Below are 14,468 nucleotides of genomic sequence, written 5' to 3' on the forward strand. Positions count from 1 at the left end.
TAACCTCAGAGTGAGTGGTATTGGGAGATTAAATAAATTAATAAAAGTAAAGCACGTAGAACATTTCCAGGCATATAAGAAGTTGATATTTGTTATACTGCAAATGCCCTTCTTTGTAACGTTTCCTCTTTAACTTGTGTTTATCTTTCATATTTTAATTAATGATACAGATCTTCCAAGTTCTTTTTTTTAAAGATTTTATTTATTCATTTGACAGAGAGAGGCACAGTGAGAGAGGGAACACAAGCAAGGGAGGTGGGAGAGGGAGAAGCAGGCTCCCTGCTGAGCAGGGAGTGGGATGATGTGGGGCTGTATGGGACCCTGGGATCATGACCTGAACCAGAGGCAGACGCTTAAGAACTGAGCCATCCAGGCTCCCCACTCGTCCAACTTCTTATAGTATCTATATCATATGCGCATGATTCATTCTTGTGCTTTTATCTTTCCTCCTTACTCTCTCCCCACTTTTTGAGGGTCAGTACTTTTTTTTTTTTTTTTAATCATCTTTCTGGTCTCACCCTCAAATCACTGACTGTAGGAGCCCTCCCTGACCATATGTGTTGAGGCTAGGTGAGGTCCATCTGTCATATATACCCTGGTTTTTGCACCAACACACTCAGGGAAAATACAGATATTTGTTTTGTGTCTTGATTCCCCTGTAGGACCATGGCTTCGGAAGGGCAGAAACCATGTGGAACCCCCTCAATGCCATAGCCCTAGGGCCTCGCTCAGAGAGCATGGGCGTAATAGGTAATTAATACTTGTTTAATGAGAAAATGCAGATGTAGGAAATCAGACTTAAATGGATTACCGGACTCAGTCTGCATTTCTACAGAAACCTCTAAAAACATAGATAATTTAGAACAATTTTGAAAGGAAAATAAACACCTAAGAAAAGGCTGTTTCCATCTGTATTGGGTTAGGCCCCATTTTAAATAACAGTTACTATTCTAAATGCTGGGATAGGTTATCAGGCTGATAATGTTAATTATTGCTCTCATGGTTTTAAATTTAATCTTGGAAACAAGCTTATTTACTTCAAGAAAAGCTTTGGGGTTAAAAATAAATGTGCATTAATATATACACATGTATGTATATATCTGTATAATATATAGATATTTTGTGAAACTCATTGAACCTTCTCTTGCTCCTTGAGTATTTATCAGGCCCTGGTTGGACTCTCCTTTCAATTAGAAAAAGGCTTTTGGGAACTTTATTCCTACTACAGTTGTTTCAAATACTTTTGTGTAGACACATGAAAAAATACTTCACATCAGTGTCATTGGGGAAATACAAATCAAAACCACAATGAGATACCACCTTATGTCAGTTAGGATGGCTAAAATTAAAAGACAGGAAACAGGTGTTGGCGAGGATGTGGAGAAAGGGGAACCCTCTTACACTGGTGGGGGGAATGCAAGCTGGTGCAGCCACTCTGGGAAACAGTATGGAAGCTCCTCGAGAAGTTAAAAATAAAGCTATCCTATGACCCAGCAACTGCACTACTGGGTATTTACCCCAAAGATACAGATGTGATGAAAAGAAGGGGCACATGTACCCCAATGTTCATAGCAGCATTATGTCCATAATAGCCAAACTGTGGAAGGAGCCAAGTTTGTCCTTCAACAGATGAATAGATAATGAACATGTAGTTCATATAAACAGTGAAATATCAGTCAGCGATCAGAAAGGATGAACACCCACCATTTGCATCACCATGGATGGAACTGAGGGTATTATGCTAAGTGAAATAGGTCAATCAAAGAAAGATAATTATTACATGGTTTCACTCATCTGTGGAATATAAGAAATAGCACAGAGGATTATAGGGGAAGGGAGGAAGAATTGAATGGGAAGAAATCAGAAGGGAGACAAACCATGAGAGACTCTGGACTCTGGGAACAAACTGAGGGTTGCAGAAAGGGAGGTGGGTGGGAGGATGTGGGAACAGGGTGATGGGCACTAAGGAGGGCACGTGATGAGATGAGCACTGGGTGTTACATGCAACGAATGAATCATTGAGCACTACATCAGAAACTAATGAGGCACTCCATGTTCGCTAATTGAATTTAAATTAAAAAAATAAAAATAAAACAATAAAATAGCTAAATATCCTTTAGCTAATCTAATAACTAAACCTTACTAGAACCTTTAAAATTCATCCAACACTAATTTTTTTAATGTCTCCTATTCTGCTATATGCCACAAGTCAGCCTATTTAACGGGTTTTATTGTTATTTTTGTTGTTATTTTGTTCTGAATGTTTTAACCGTATTAGAGTGGTACAGCTTTCAAACACAGCTACCTAGTGGTTTGTACACGGCAAGTGAAACAAATCCTTTGCACTAGAAACTCAAGTTTTAAAAAGAAAAATAAACTGAGATCTAAGTCGTGGAAAAAAACAACTCAGCCCTGATAGCTGTAAATAATATCTGACGCATCCCCAGCTGAGAAGCACATACCCAGAAATTAATTCTCTTTATCCACACAGCAAGTGTCAGTTGGTTAGGAAGGAAGCTCTATCTATGAGTCTCTGCATCTCATAGCATCTTCTCTCTTCTGTTTTGTGCTTCTGTTAAGACACAAAAGGTTGTGTCTCATTCACTAAGGTCGGTTAAGTCAATGATATTTAATTCAATCAGAAAACATAATCATAGTAGGTGTGGAACCCTGCGTTATACATTTCCTCTAAGTAAACACGGTGAAATTTTCCTTTTGCAGGTGCAAGTATTGGCATTATGATGAAAACCTGCTCACTTCCAGTGTTGTCATTGTCTTCCATAACGAAGGATGGTCAACCCTCATGAGAACAGTCCACAGTGTAATTAAAAGGACTCCAAGGAAATATTTAGCAGAAATTGTGTTAATTGATGATTTCAGTAATAAAGGTAATGGCTATAGAAAATTGACATTTTGTCTATGAAATAAGTTAATTAGGAACAATTATAAAATGTAATTTTAAAATTAATTAGCCTTTAAAAATTAATAATTAGCATCCCTTGACAGCATCTGTTACCAGCAAGTTGGCTATGTGCCAAGCATTGTGTATGGATTATTTTGTTTAATCCTGACAATAATCCTTGAGGCGGAAGTTGTTATCATCTTTATTTTACACACGAGGCTCAGAGATGTTAAGTAACTTGCCAAACACCACAGAGATAGTAGTTAACAGATGCATCCAAATCTACAGGCTCATAAATCTGTGTGCTTAGGTACCATCTTACATGTTACCAATTTTCCGGGTCTTGGATTTTATAAAAATTTGGTTTTGTAGATGATTTACTGAAAGATCAAAAAAGTGTAAGTGTGTGTATGTTGTAATGCCACCTGATGTTCCATTCGTGGTTGTCAAAGTGACACCCACATACCTGTTTAATAGTCTGTATTTTGCACTTGAACAGTGATGCAAATATGGAATTTGACCAGAAACCGTGGGCCATTGTTATTTATAATACAAAGTAGCTACTGGAGCTTATTTTGTTCTATATTTGATGTAGTACATTGACTAAAAGGAAATTGTATTTTATTTTTTATTCTTTTTAAGGAGTCAGCTCTTATCATTAGGGAGGTATTGGGTAGTCTTGGTTCAACTTGGCAAGACAGAGACTGAGCGGTGGTTTTCCAGATAAGTGGGTTTTTTAAATTAACATTTTTTTCTTTAAGTAGATCCATTATTGTAAGCTGAATGTATCTTCTTAATGGCACAAGTATGAGAAGATAGATAATGCTATATAGTTCACATCCAAATCAGCATGCTAAGTAAAAAATGTAATTGTGCTGCAGAAACCCAGATCTGGATATTTACTTACTCCTCTTCGCCTGTCATAAAACTGAGTTGAATTCTTTGAAAATTGACCGAAGAGCTCAGGCTACTCGATAACAGCAGGATATTTGCTTTTTGACAAATAAGTTTTGCAGAGAGTTTTTGTGTACAAGTAGTGATACCACTGAATATATTCAGTGCAGACAGAACATGGGTAGCATGAAAATACCATTCAGAACAGCTTTACAAAAAAGCTTTCTCCAAAACTTCATTTGTAACTCTTGCAGTCTAGATAAACCTCTGCTGTTTTGGCAAGGACATGACCAGAATCTTGATCTTGTATACATGCGTTAGCACAGAGAAGAAATAGAAATATGGCCGATTTCCTTTCCCAGTCATTTTTATACAACTAATCACTTTTTTTTAACTAATCACCTTTAATTACACTAAAGAATGTAAACTTTAAACTTCTTAGTCCTGTCAAATGCCCTTTCACTTAGACATCTTATCTTGGTTGCAATTTTCTATGATAGGAGTGTTTTCATTAAGGAACACATTCGTTGAGACACATTCCTGTCTCAAGCTAAATATTTGAAAATAGGTTTTAAAGTAATCCTCTTGGTGTCGACAATATTTTAGATTTAGGAAAACCTACATCTACAAAAATAACTGAGAAATCTCATGTATGTGGTTATGCTGTTTTTAAGAAGCCCTATGTTATTGATACAAGTAGAAGCTTAGCATATCCTTAAAAAAAAAGTGAAGAAATACTAAAGTATGTTTCCCATCCTAAAATAGCTGTTTGGCTTCGAAAAGGAGCACAAAATTTTAGACTTCAGGTTATTGTCCATTTTACCTTAGTATTTTGGTGATCAGTGTTTCTGTTGTTGTAAACATCTAATATTCAGTCTCTTATAACACATTTTAACAGCAATCAAGTGCACGGCCCGCTTCACTTACAGAGTACAGTAAAGCATTTGTTGGGGTTATACTCTTGAACAGAGCTACAGAAAGTCTATAACTTTCCCAATTTCAAAACAACCTTAAAATTTGTCAGTCCTGGCCTGTGAGTGGGAACATGGTTTGTTCTTTGAGTTATAATTTTTCTTTTAATGACAAAATACTAGGATTATACCTTGTAGAGGAGCTGGGTGCTCATACTATCTGGGTTTCTGGAAAATACAGTGTCCTCTCTAAACAAGGTGTGGGACCTTGAAATAGAGCACGTTCCTGCATGCGTGTATGTCAGGCAGCTTGAGGCTAAGTGAAGCTGAGGTCAAATGGGCTCCACACTCTCAGTGGCTTGTAACCACAAGGACTGTATCATTCCCTGGCTCCTATTGCGTGTTTTCTGTGGGTCAGCCCAGCTCTGCCCCACATCACCATTGCATGGCAGCCTGATCTCAGACATTTCCTGCCTTGTGCAGGGAGAAGCTAATGGTGAAGCACTAGTGGGATTTTAGCCCTTGTGCTCACAAGTGCCTCACGTCATTTTGTCCCCATCTCACGGACCGTGGCGAGGTATATAGTCTGGCTTGCCCCCAGCAGGTTGGAAAGAATAAATAATCCCCAATTGTGAGCATTCTTAGAATCTACCACAGCGCGGATCCCAAAGAAGCCAGAAGTCATTTGATTGACCAACCAATCTGTTGGCTCACCTGTCTAAGAATCTACATTTGGAAAATAGGCTATCAGCTCATTTCTGGCCATAGCAGTTTATTTTAGATTTATGTAGATTGCATAGCCCAAAGAACACCAAAATGCAATTCAGAAAGACTTTCTAAAAAGCAGTTTAGGATTGGGACACCTGGGTGGCTCAGTCAGTCAAGAGTCCAACTCATGGGGCGCCTGGGTGGCTCAGTGGGTTAAGCCTCTGCCTTCAGCTCAGGTCATGATCTCAGGGTCCTGGGATCGAGCCCCGCATCGGGCTCTCTGCTCGGCAGGGACCCTGCTTCCCTCTCTCTCTGCCTGCCTCTCTGCCATCTCTGTCTGTAAAATAAACAAATAAAATCTTTAAAAAAAAAAAAAAAAAAGAGTCCAACTCATGATTTCAGCTGTGACGGGGATCTCAGGATTGCGAGTTCAAGCCCCGTGCCGGGCTCCCCGTCAGTGGGGAGTTTGCTTGAGATTCTCTCTCCTCCTCACCCTCTGCCCCTCTCCCTGTTTTCTCTCTCTCTCTCAAATAAATAAATAAAATCTTTCAAAAAATTAATTTAGGATTGTTACTGAGATGAAAAAAAATCAGAAGGTAAGATTTAAAAACAAAACAAAAAAAATCACTTAAATTGATGAGAAAAGTACCCAGATTTCTCTAGGAAAAAAATATAATTCAGCATAAGAATTTTATTTGTAATACTCATTAAAACTGGATGCCAAAATAGAAAAAGGTGGATTTTTTTTCTTCTAAATTCTAAATACCTGTATATAGATGTATTTCTAATTATAAGCTCCCTAAAAATGAGTCAAGTATTAAGTATATAGCCTGATTTGACCACTTAAGCACCGGCACATCATGCAGTCGAGCTAATGGGGCACCTGGGTGGCACAGTCAGTTTAGCTTCCAACTCTTGGTTTTGGCTCAGGTATGATCTTGGGGTCCTGGGATCGAGCCCCACACTGGGCTCTGCACTCAGGGCGGAGTCTGCTTCAGTTTCTCTCCCCCCTTCCGCATGCCGTCCCTTCCCCCTTCACATGCTCTGTCTCACTCAGTCGCTCTCAAATAAATCTTTAAAAAATAAATAAAGCCTTTGTTGTTGTTGTTTATGTATTCATGGTCCAAAATTTTAAACAACTTAAAAATATTTTTTGTGTCCCCAAGAAACATCTTTAGAGATCCAAGAGCTAGCTGTTAGCTGTGGCTATGATGGGTCAATTTCAGGGGCTCATAGTGACACAAATAAAAACTACTCTAGCACCTGGAAAACCAAGGTAGAAATTTTGGCAAATGTGTCTTATTTTTCTAACAGTTTTCTCCACCAGATTGTAAATAAATACATGTATGTTTATTCGTTATATCTAAATATTACATTTAAATATTCACTTATGCATATATATTTTATATGTATATACATATATATGTATATACATACATACATACATACATACATACTCTCGTCGATACCCAAAATAAAGAGAAAATTGTATTCTTTGATTATTATTTGATAACTTGATGTGAACTATATAACACCAAGACTGCAACCCTGAATGCTGATCACAGCGGGAAGAAGATGGCCAAGAAACAAATGTTAACCTATACCTTGTGTAGACGCCAGTAAAGTCACATAATGTTACTTATAGTCAGTGTATCTTCAGAAATCTGGAGACTTCTCTTCTGCCGAAGCAAACAAAATGTTTGCCTTAAAGCTTTTAGATATGACATTAAAAAATTGTGAATTTTTTATAAAAACGGTTTCCATGTCAGCTAGCCTAGTCATCATATATTTAATGTTTGGAGAGATCTTTGATAACTCTCAGGCTAATCAGTTCTCTGTAGGTGTATTAAGCTCAAATATTAATTCAAATAATGCACATTACCTGAGTTTCCCACAAACGTTCAGTCTGTTTCAAATTGACTGCCCAAAGGACCTGTTGCTGATTCCTGTTCCTTGAAAAAAATTATAGTCTGACTGGTTTATAGACATCAATGTAATTTGTAATGTTGATTGAATTTTTTTATTCATAGAACACTTAAAAGGAAAACTAGATGACTATATTAAGCTGTGGAATGGCTTAGTGAAGGTATTTCGAAATGAGAGAAGAGAAGGTTTGATTCAAGCACGAAGTATTGGCGCCCAGAAGGCCAAACTTGGACAGGTAGGAAACGTCGGATATTTACCTTTTCATCACCTTGGATTTGCTAAATAAACGATCATGTATGTTTTAAAGTACCCTTCGGATGTTGGGTTTTTTTTTTTTTTAATTGAAATGAAAATGCTGGCTAGATTAAACAGATAACTTGTATATCAGAAGGACTCTCATGCTGATTTATATTTCCATCTAGTTTTAAATTGTGTGTGACACACGATGTGCCAAATATGAGGAATGTTCTTTCACCTGCCTCTTTTCTTTAAGGTTTTGATATACCTTGATGCCCACTGTGAGGTGGCTGTTAACTGGTATGCACCACTGGTAGCTCCCATTTCCAAGGACAGGTAACATTACCTTGCTTTCTTTTCTTTCCTGGGGGAACAGTAAACCTTGTCTTAGAAGGACAAATCATCTTCTCATTCTTCTGATTCGTTTCCCTCAGCGCCTCAAGCATTGAGGAGGAGCATAAGTGCTCCTTCAGCTCGTTGTGTCCAGGGGTGGGGGCCCGCCCAGCCTTGGGGGTGACTCAGACGCAGGCAGTCAGGCATTTGGGATGAAAAGCCAAGGGGGTCTCACTCAAGAATGGTCTTGTGGTCAGGTTATTGAACAGACATCCTCTAGCTCCAAGAAGCCTTCTCAAAGAGTAACATTAATTGCTCCCTCTACCCTGTGGTAACGGTTCTAAAGCCTGAAGGCGCACGCTCTGAAATTACACTTATTGGTTTTTTATGCCCTTTTGAATTATTACTTCAGACCAGCTGTGACACGTGTCAAGGCTTCGGGTTCCTATGGAAACTCTAAAGTTTAGAAATCGACAGCTACTCCATGGAATGTGTCAGTCGCCGTTACATTTACATGTCTGAAATGTCTAAATGTCTGAACAGTGGAAGGCAGCATCAGTCTCCCAGTTCCAGAAGCCTTTCCTGCTTTTAGTCCAGAATTCTGACTATTTCAGAATCGGGGGGGTCGGGGGGGACATGTCCCTGTGGTGAATAATATGAGTCAAAGGGTGAACTTTGGGGGATTTAAGCATCAGAGGGTTTGGTGTGAAGGCCAGTCATAAACATTTTTCACACGCTGTTTTAATCCTCACGGCAGCCCTGCAAGGTAAATATTATTAGCTCCATGGTACTGAAGAGGATATTGAAGCCTAGAGAAATTAATTGATTTGCCCTGATTCAAGCAGCTAATAAACTATCAAACTGAGATCTCTCTAGGACACTTTACACTATTTAGAAATCTGAGAATCATGAGAAGTGAAGAAAGATAACACACCTTCCCTCTCCAGGTGAAAACTGGCAGTCTCCAGGCACGGTGAGGAAGTGGTTTTCTGCAGGGTCCGCAGCAATCCCACATCTACCCCACAGTGACCCCTGCCCCCACTGTCCCCTGGGAATCCACCATCTGCAGAGAATAAAGCAGCTGGCTTGAATCCAGTCCCCCCACATCAGAATTCTAAGCCCTGGAGGTTTTTTTCTTCTCTTTGGTTTCTAAGCCTCTAAAAAGCACCTTAACATGGTTATGAAAGCTGCAGTCTCTGTTTCAGGAAATGCATTTTAAAATCCTGTCTGACAAAGATGACCATTAAAACAAGCTGGGTGCAAAATTATCTTTGCAGGCTTAATCATAACTGGTCATATAGGAGTAGCATTTTATGAAGCCCAAATAAGAGGCATTTTTTGCTTTGCATTCTCAGGCCACTACTTAAGTTCTTCAGCAGGTTTTGAGTGATTGTTTTTCTTTTTTTAAAAAACAGGAATACAATACTGTACTTTTTTTTTTTTTTTTTTTTTTTTTTTTTTCTATGACAGCTGTTTATTGCAATTAAAGGAACAGGAAAAGATCCTGATGCACTAAAGGAACAGAGACAGATTTTCATAATAAGTTTTTCCAAAGGAATACAGAGTTGGGAGGACCGCTGAGTATGTAGCTGGTATTATTTCTATACACATACACACTCACACACGGTCACACGCACATTTACATTTATATTCATATTCATTTTTATTTAATGGAGAAATAAGGAGGGAAAATAACAGCCAGGAAAATCTTGTAAATAATGCAAAAATTACCAGGAGAAAATTGCCTATAGGACCAAAGTAAAAATGAGAAAGCGCTATCAAATTCAAAGACATGGCTCTTTGTCCCTGACATTTGTCTATAAGCCAAGGGAACAGTCTGCTGCATCTTTCCTTCACAACAAAAGGGCTCCTTGACTTTTAAAGACATTCATTCAATTTTCCATCAGGTATTAAAATCTTCCAATGCAAAAAAAAAAAAAAAAATCACTAATAAAAAGAGACAATATAGTTAGGCATGCTAAACTAGTCAGTTTTGGGTTCTTAAACGCTTTTTCATTTTCTGTAAATGTTTCAGAACTACATGTACTGTGCCTCTAATAGATTACATAGATGGGAATGATTATTCCATTGAACCGCAGCAAGGTGGGGATGAAGATGGTTTTGCCAGAGGGGCCTGGGACTGGAGTTTACTATGGAAACGTATCCCTCTAAGCCACAAGGAAAAGGCCAAAAGAAAACATAAAACTGAACCTTATCGGTAAAGATTGCTACTTTATGTTCTTATGTGGAATGTCTATCTAAGTACTTTTTTTTTTTTTTCCTTCCCCATGTGCTTGTATAAATATGTGGGTCCATACATACCCTTGCATTTCATCTTTGCTGCCATCATCAACACAATACAGAACCATTTGCACTGTGCCGATTATAGATGTCATAAATGGCAACACATATGAAATTGTACCCCAAGGGGGTGGTGACGAAGATGGGTATGCCCGAGGAGCATGGGATTGGAGTATGCTCTGGAAACGGGTGCCTCTGACCCCTCGCGAGAAGAGAATGAGAAAGACAAAAACTGAACCATATCGGTAATCACTAAATCACTTACATGTTTTTCTTTTCTCCAGTGGCTGCTAACATATTAACCTCTTGCCAAGCTAAAAAATTTGTTATTAGAACTGTAGTTGCTATCGCAGATTCTGTAAGAGTTTTTTTCCCTTGCATTATTTCCGAGGTTTGAATTCACATTTGCTTCTTTGTAATTGTTTTTTTCCCTAAATGCAAGCTTCATTTGTTGGGGGATGGGGGTGAATCTAGGGATGGGGTTATATGGCATTGGTTTCAAATAGAAGTAGAAAAAATCTTTGCCCTTCCGTCCTAGTAGAGTAGACATCAAATTGTATTCTTTTGGCCATAGTTTCATTCTGTAAATAAAAAGGCATAAATCATTTCCAGTCCAAGTTTTATGTCCACTTTGATCCCTTGGCCTTAGTGTTAATGATGAAAGGCAAATAGAAGAGAATTCTTGTCTTTTTCTTCTTTTTGTTTTGTATGCTAACTCATAAATAATACTTTTGTACCAGGTTAGGTTTGGTGCGTAGAAATACATGACTTTGGAAAATATTACATAGAACCCTTTATTACTTCCTTCTCAGAAGAACATTTGATTAAAAGGAAACTTTATTCCAAAGTCAGCTTTTGTCCCTTCTTATGGGACAAATAGAACAGTTTATCCTACCCTATTGTTTTGGTTGTTTAGCTGAAACATTCACTGCCTTTCAAGAGTGACTCCAAATGAAACTTTTTTGTCTTATGTTAGTATAGCTTCTAAATGTGTCTAATTTTTTCAGATCTTATGGTTCTGCTTTTGGTCTCTCTCTCCTTGTTATACTACTGATAATGTTAGAACCCTGTTTTGGGAAGTTGCTTCCAATGTCACGCAAATGCTTGCGGGATCTGGGTGGGTCATGATATTCAAATACTGAGATGGCAAACATAAGGAAATTATAGAATTTTAAGCTTTGACAATTTCCAAATTTCCCTTTGAAGTTCTTTTTTTGAAGCAGTCCAAGAATATACTGCTTACATACTTGATTTGACAAGAACTTCTTGGTGTACAAAATAAAGGGTAATGATAATATTTCTGCCAATTCCATGGGCATGGCTAGTAAAGGAATTTTTTTAAGCAGGCTAGAAAAATTCATGGGGGTATCCCTTTAAATAACTCACCGGTTTTCATGTTAAGATGAATCTTAAAATACACACTGAGATAAACAGGAATACATTTAAATATTTTATTTTTATTTATTTATTTGAGAGAGAGAGAGACAGTGAGAGAGAGAGCATGAGCGAGGAGAAGGTCAGAGGGAGAAGCAGACTCCCTGTGGAGCTGGGAGCCCGATGTGGGATTCGATCCTGGGACTCCAGGTTCATGACCTGAGCTAAAGGCAGTCGCTTAACCAACTGAGGCGCCCAGGCACCCTGTAAACATGAATACATTTAAAGATCAAAAAGGCATGGTTACAAGGGAGTAATTTTAAATGAGTTAAATAAATGTGCCATGAAAATAACCAAGAATGTAATAGCTCTGCTTACCAAGTCAGCCAGCATACCTTAAGAGAATCGCTTCGCTTGATGTGATTTCCTTTAATATTGAAGGTATTACTTGATTTATTATTTATCCTCTCAACAAATATTTAATGAATGCTTATTATGTGCGAGGCATTGTTTCCTGGGGATAAATTTTTCAAAGAAATGTTCTCTTGTGGCTCTTAAAATATAAGGGGTGAGACAAATGAAACCGATCAGTACACGAATAACTCTGGAATAGCAACCGCCAAAAGCGGCATGAAGGCAAGCCACAGTGTACATGGAGCTTAGCGGGGAGAGAACCTAATCCAGTTGGGAGGAGCCCGGAAGGCCAGGAGTTGGTCCTGTGGACAGGGAGGAAGAACTTTTCAGGAGAGCGAACAGTCGAGGTGAAACCCTGAGAGAGAGGAGCGTTTGTCGTGTTAGAGGTGTGAGCAGAGCAGTGAAGAACTCGGGAGAAAGCCTGCTGCGCATGGAGAGCAGGGAGACAGGCTGGCATCCCTGGGTCCACACTGAGTCTGCGGTGCCTGCTGTGAGATTCGATGTGGATGAGGGCAGAACAGAAGAAGAGACAGTCAGGGGTGTCACCATAGCAGTGCACGTGATGGGAGCTTGGTTTGGGATGGAAGCAGCAGGGACAAGATCCAGATTACCCTTTCATGGTGAAATCAGTAGGAATTAGTGACAAATTGAATGTTAGGTGTAGTGATGAAAAAGGTTCTGAGATGGAGGAATCTACTTAGGAATCAAGACGCATTGATCATTAATTGTGGGGGCGCAGGATGAAAATTTCTTCCTCTAGAGATGTGAGTGGCTTGTCCCCAGAAAGGACCCAATTCAAGATTCCATTCAGGAAGCCCGCAGATCGCCCCTTTGTATTTCTACCTCCCGACACAGTAAATAGCTAATGTCTAATTCTCCTGTGTCGTTTCTGTGCTGCATTTGCAAACTCTGAATGAACTGTGACTGTTCAGCCATGATTTACACCCTTATTTGGCATGCCCCTGAGCTATAAAATTAAAAAATGACAGACTACTTCCATGGTCTATGGTTTCACTCATCCTAGAATGACTCATAAATCATTGTAGGAGCAGTTAGCAGACCATGGCTGTATGGCTCAGTATTTTTAGGAGTGAAAGAGAAAATTCTATCTTAACTAACTCTCAAGGCTTAAATTTTCAAACCAACAAGGGAACTAAGGCGCCCTCTCCTGGCAGAATGGTGCAATGCGCTACTTCATAATGAACAAATTGGATTTCAGATAGAAATCAGTAAATTCAGTAAAGAATTATAGATTGTTTTGTGAAGGCTTTGTAATTTCTTAATGTTTGGCCATCAGTGTTGTCTCTTCTGTGCATTACTTAGATTGTGTTCCAAACAGGCTGTTGTCTGTTGGTGAAGGGGTACTGGGGGTTTATCTTTAATAGTTACTGCAGTGTTTCTTCCCTTAGGTCCCCTGCCATGGCTGGCGGATTATTTGCCATTGAACGAGAGTTCTTCTTTGAACTGGGTCTGTATGATCCAGGCCTCCAGATCTGGGGTGGTGAAAACTTTGAGATCTCATACAAGGTAACATTTCATTTAAACAAATGCAGTTTTCTAAGTCGTTACCGACTTTTGTGACTTTCAGATAAGGCTTGTTTCTTTGTGGGGGGGGCTGTTTAATGCATTTCTCTAAATTATAAAGAACAACTAACAAAAATTCATGCCTTTGGGGAAAAAATAGGGCAAAATGCCAACTCCCAACTTCTTCTATGTTTATATGGCTCATCTCAACACTGAAGCCAGCAAACTTCAAAAATGAAAGTTCCAGGGCACCTGGGTGGCTTATTCAAGTGTCCAACTCTTGGTTTCAGCTCGGGTCACCATCTCGGGGCCCTGGGATCAAACCCCATGTCAGGATCTGCACTCAGTGGGGAATCTGCTTAAGGATTCTCTCTTTCTCTCTCGCTCTGTCCCTCCTCCTGCTTGCACACACATACTCACTCTCTCTCCCTCTCTTTCTCTGAAATAGATAAATAAATCTTTTTTAAAAAATGAAAGTACCTCCTCGCCCCACTCCCCACCTTACCCTCCAGGCTTTCTGTGCCTTGAAGCTTTTTGTTATAAAAGCCCTTTAGGGAATCTGCATGTGTGGGGGCCACATTTGACCATCCACTGACACTGTTGTTGCCCTTTATCACTGTAGGACATGGTGATTCAGGACAGAAGCAGACCCCAGCCATGACTGTGCGTCCTCAGACTGACCCTGGAGCTGCCTTCCTGCAGCACCCACCCTGTTGCTGAGGCAGTCCTTGGACAATAATACGTCCATGCTCCCACCCCGCCCTCCCACTGTCCATAAGAAAGAGAACTATATCACAGTCGGAGTTAAACAGATACTTAGCTCTTGTCTTCAAAGTCCAGAGACGAAAGAAGAATAACTCCCTGCTCTCAAGGAAGTTAGAGTTCATAAGGAGAGATTAGAATTAAATTCATAACACAATAAGAAGGTAGATGGCATTCAGTTG

At 39.3% G+C, this 14,468-nt stretch overlaps 1 protein-coding gene across 2 annotated transcripts in view; it reads left to right on the top strand.

Moving 5' to 3' along the window:
• The window catches only part of GALNT7 (polypeptide N-acetylgalactosaminyltransferase 7), a 143,030-nt gene that overhangs the window by 110,490 nt on the left and 18,072 nt on the right, over positions 1-14,468 (top strand). Inside the window, exons 3-7 of one of the 2 annotated variants that reach the window (XM_032332221.1) lie at positions 2,722-2,888; positions 7,446-7,576; positions 7,835-7,914; positions 9,947-10,129; positions 13,410-13,527. In XM_032332221.1, the coding sequence (XP_032188112.1) occupies positions 2,722-2,888; positions 7,446-7,576; positions 7,835-7,914; positions 9,947-10,129; positions 13,410-13,527 (679 nt within the window). Of the gene's footprint in view, positions 1-2,721; positions 2,889-7,445; positions 7,577-7,834; positions 7,915-9,946; positions 10,130-10,274; positions 10,458-13,409; positions 13,528-14,468 lie in introns of both variants that reach the window. The other variant, XM_032332220.1, reaches the window with a different exon arrangement.

Source organism: Mustela erminea, chromosome 2 (assembly GCF_009829155.1).
Source record: "Mustela erminea isolate mMusErm1 chromosome 2, mMusErm1.Pri, whole genome shotgun sequence".
NCBI classification, from domain to species: domain Eukaryota; kingdom Metazoa; phylum Chordata; class Mammalia; order Carnivora; family Mustelidae; genus Mustela; species Mustela erminea.